This window comes from Triticum urartu, chromosome 1 (assembly GCF_003073215.2).
Source record: "Triticum urartu cultivar G1812 chromosome 1, Tu2.1, whole genome shotgun sequence".
In the NCBI taxonomy this organism is placed as follows: domain Eukaryota; kingdom Viridiplantae; phylum Streptophyta; class Magnoliopsida; order Poales; family Poaceae; genus Triticum; species Triticum urartu.
In genome coordinates this window covers 554270758-554274721 of record NC_053022.1, presented here as the reverse complement: position 1 = coordinate 554274721, position 3964 = coordinate 554270758, and the positions used below count along the sequence as shown (strand labels likewise).

The 3964-nt window shown below is 50.8% G+C and overlaps 1 protein-coding gene across 1 annotated transcript; it reads right to left on the bottom strand.

Annotated features, from left to right (window-relative positions):
* Positions 1-1542: 1542 nt before the first annotated feature.
* LOC125533128 (androgen receptor-like) lies at positions 1543-2977 on the bottom strand. The gene is made up of 6 exons (XM_048696892.1): positions 2888-2977; positions 2631-2804; positions 2199-2549; positions 2016-2111; positions 1803-1928; positions 1543-1707 (listed from the first exon to the last, which is right to left on the bottom strand). The coding sequence occupies exons 1-6, from the start codon at positions 2945-2947 to the stop codon at positions 1543-1545; spliced, it is 972 nt and encodes a 323-aa protein (XP_048552849.1). The 5' UTR covers positions 2948-2977.
* Between the last annotated feature and the right edge of the window lie 987 nt (positions 2978-3964).

The window sequence follows — 3964 nt, the reverse complement described above, 5'->3', positions numbered from 1 at the left end:
GAAGATATGCTCAGGGCTTGTGTGATCTCCTTCGGCATGAAGTGAGAGGATTGTCTTCCATATGCTGAATTCTCCTACACACACGCACACCGCTCGTGTCAATCGTCCCCATCCACCTCCCACTCCTATCTATCTCTCTTCCCCTCTCTATATTCCCCTCAAATCCATTTTTGACCTCACGAGGAAATATAGTATGGACGAGATTATAAAGTGTAAAATGCTACTACCATAGGAGACACCACGTCAGGTGATGCATTATGTGGTGCCTCCTGCCCCTGGCCACCGCCGCCATCAGGATGCACAACTTTGTTCGTCGATGGTTCCTTCTCCGGGCAGGATGGTAGCGCAGGAGTTGGTATGATCGTATGTCGGGAGGATGGATCGGTTATATTTTCTGCATACCGAGTTATTTTTCACCGCGATGAGGCACTTGAGGCGGAGATACATGCGCTTATGCAAGGTATGGACCTTGTTGCACAACATATGGATCGTCTAGTGATGGTCCAAGCGGATTCCTTAGAGGTTCTCTCAATACATGTAGGTGATAATTGGTCTCGTTCAGCTTATGGACACTTGGTAGCTGAAATCAAGGCGACGATGATTGGCAGGGAGTTTATTCCTTGGAAAATTAGTAGAGCTCAAAATAGGGTAGCAGATTGTATGGCAAATTATAGCCGTACAGAGTCGTGTATTGCGGTGTGGATGAACAGATGTCCTCCATGTTGAGGATATATTGCAACTCGATTCACTACCGGACTCGCGGGCTATGCCTAAGGCCACGGGCCGTCGGCATAGGCCCCTAGGCCGTCGGCATAGATATATGCCTACGGCTGCCGTCGGCATATCCCCGTCGGCGTAGATGTCGTCAGCGTAGTCTTGTCAGACCGTCGGCATAGTATAGCCGTCGGCATAGGGTCCTATGCCGACGGCCTGACGTCAGCCGTCGGCAGTGTTTTTCGTCTGACGGCAACGGACGGCGCCGTCAAAAGCGCTGACGAATCACGCAATGCCACGTCGCAGGGCTATGCCTATGGCAAAGCCGTCGGCATAGATTAATCTATGCCGACGGCTTTGCCGTCGGCATACCTCTGCCACGTGGCATCTCCTGGTTTCTCCTGGCAGCAGGGCTATGCCTACGGCAAAGCCGTCGGCATAGATTTTCATATATGCCTACGGCTTTGCTGTAGGCATAGATGTGCCACGTGGCAAGCCCTGGTAACTCCTGGGCGTATATATGCCAACGGCTTTGCCGTAGGCATAGTTTTTTTCCCCTGTTTTCTCTTTTCCAATTCATTTGACAGCATTTCAAAACAGAACAATATGAAATTATGCAGAAATATGACAATTCATCATGCAAACATACTCAAGTTCATCTAAACATACTCAAGTTCACCATCATCATCTAAACATACTCAAGTTCATCACATCATCTAAAGATCATCACCGACGGAAGTTCATGAACATAAAAGTAGTGCAAGACATGAAACATGATAAAAGTAGGAATATGAAAGGCATGGCACGATGGCCACATGCACGGAATCATCAAGCAAGAGCACCTCCGCCAAAACCACCACCTCCGCCATAACCACCACCACCTTCGCCAAAACCACCACCACCACCTCCGCCAAAACCGCCATCGCGACCACCACCACTCTGCCAGATCGGAGTGACTGGGGTCGACGGAGCAGGAGTCGAGCCACCGGTCCCCTACATGTTTCAGAAAAGATTCTAACGGTAAATATGATATGATAGTGTTTCATGAACGAGAACTAGTTTGCTAGTAGTTAGGCAAATGTACTAACCGGACCATCACTGCCTAGTGCCACCCATTCATCGAACGTGGGCACGTGTGGGGGTTCTCCCGCAGGTGGTGGTGGGGGTCCCATTTGTGGTGGATCCGTGCGGTTAGTCCAAGACGCCAACATAGCCTGAATGTTAGTTAAACAAGCAAACTAGAAGATCAGAAGGAATGAAAGTGCAAAAATTTAGCTTGGTTTTAAGAGGGCAAAACTAACCGTCATCATCTGACGGTTGTAATCATCGTTTGCCTTCACTCGTTTCAAGTACTCCCGCACCTCGAGATTCCTATGCTCGACAAACTCCTTATATGCCTACATAATTTAGGTTGTTTCTAAGTGAGCAATGCTGAAAATAAACTGAGAATGCAAGATAGAAAAAGATAAAGAGGAAGTACTTACAGCATGCTGGCGGGCTAAGGGAGTCTGTGAACGCCCCGTACTCTCTAACTGGCTCTGGTTGGTAGCCCGAAGCTGTGTGTACGAGATCGAAGGAGTGATCAAGCCATCGAAACACGGATACCGGCCATTCTTCTTCCCCTGGATGGCCACCACCGCCGTGTCGTCGATCTGAGACTGGGCGACCTCAGCAACAGGAACATCCGGATGCAACTCCTGATAGTGATGAATGTAAGACCCCAGGTGCTCCTCGGTCTTGCCGTAGTACTGGCTCTCGCCCTCCTTGCGATGACTCCGCTCGCGGGCCAGCTTCCACGACTCCATGTCTGAGAGCGGCCTCTTCAACTTGTCCTCCTACAACGTCAAATAGAAGTCAGCCATACATAAGAACATGACGTAAAGAAGAACAAAAATGCATCATGCACATAGATATACCTTCATGGCCTTGAAGCCCCAGTGGTTCCTGTTTCCTTGGCCGTGTGTCCCGTCGTCTCCACGGTTAGCCCGGGCCTTGATGCTCTTGGCAGCAAACTCTGCATCGGCGCCGAGCCACCTATCCACCAAACTCGCCCATCCGTCATGCCTTCCATAGCACCAACGAGGAACAACCTATGCAAATTTTGGAAGCATGACATGTGAGCACGAAACATATAGTTGACTGCTTGAAACAATGAAAAGTTAGTAATAGTTACCATCATGAACTGCTCCTTGCTCAAGGTAAGTCGTAGCTTCTGCGCTTGAGTTTTGGTCATCTTTTGGTGCAGGTAGTAGTGGTAGTACTGCGAGACAGCAACCCAGCGCACCTCGTACTGCAACTGACGAGCTTTCTTCTTCGCAGCCGCAAGCAAGACCACGTCGGCTCTGGCCTTGTGCTCGTCAAGAACTCTATAGAGTTGCTACAATCATGCATAAACCAGAAGCAAACAAGGCATCAGTTGAGTGATTCAATGATAAACTATGAACGAAACTGAAGACAAGTGATTCAGAAGAGAACTTACCCAAAATTTGGTGATCACGGCCTTAGCGGTCGTCCCGTACTCCGCGTTGCTGCAAGCCTCGTAGTGGGCCCAGCTCGTGGCCAAAACCCGCTGCTGCGGGTCCCTGTCTGGCCGCGGGCAGAATAGGCCAGGCCAAAACTCCTTCAACAGAACAGTGATAAGGCCGTTCGGTTTACGGCCCTTTCCGCGAAGGATCCAGTTTCTGCAAAAGAATCAAATGATTGCCATGTGTACAATAAGAAAATGTTGTCATGTGTTGAAAATATGATTGAGAGGCACTTACTCTGTCCCCACAGGTTCAATGAGCCACTTGTGCTCCTCGATAGAAGGTGGTGTAGGTAGTCCGGCATTACCACGCAGCCACCCCTGCGAAGAACCCGGTGGCAAGTCACCCCACAACGCGGGATCAACCTCCCCTCCACCCTCCTCGCCCTCCTCCTCACCCTCCTCCTCGGCCTCCTCCTCCTCGCCATCAGGAACATACTCCTCCTCCTCAGACTCAGAAGGTGCCTCTGTATAGGAGGGCATCGAAGAAGACCCTCCTATTTCAGACACGGCCCGGAGTTTTTTGCCCCGGTTGCCTCTCCCCCCACCTCCTCCTCCTCTAGGGGCTCTCCCCCCACCGCCTCCTCCTCTAGGGTCTCCTCCCCCAACCCCTCCACCTCCCTGTGAGGTGTCATCCTCGCGTAGTCGGGAGGGAACCTTGTGGGCTCGTCCACTCCGAGTAAGTCCTTTAAATTTACTGAGGAAACTAGCGCCGCTGGACTTGCC

Excerpts from the sequence above, each read along its gene's own strand:
- LOC125533128 (XM_048696892.1), bottom strand. The coding sequence starts at position 2,947 with ATGACCAAAACTCAAGCGCAGAAGCTACGACTTACCTTGAGCAAGGAG. Across the intron at positions 2,805-2,887 it reads GCAAGGAGCAGTTCATGATG|GTTGTTCCTCGTTGGTGCTA; the intron begins GTAACTATTACT and ends AAATTTGCATAG. Across the intron at positions 1,929-2,015 it reads ACAACCGTCAGATGATGACG|GCTATGTTGGCGTCTTGGAC; the intron begins GTTAGTTTTGCC and ends ACTAACATTCAG.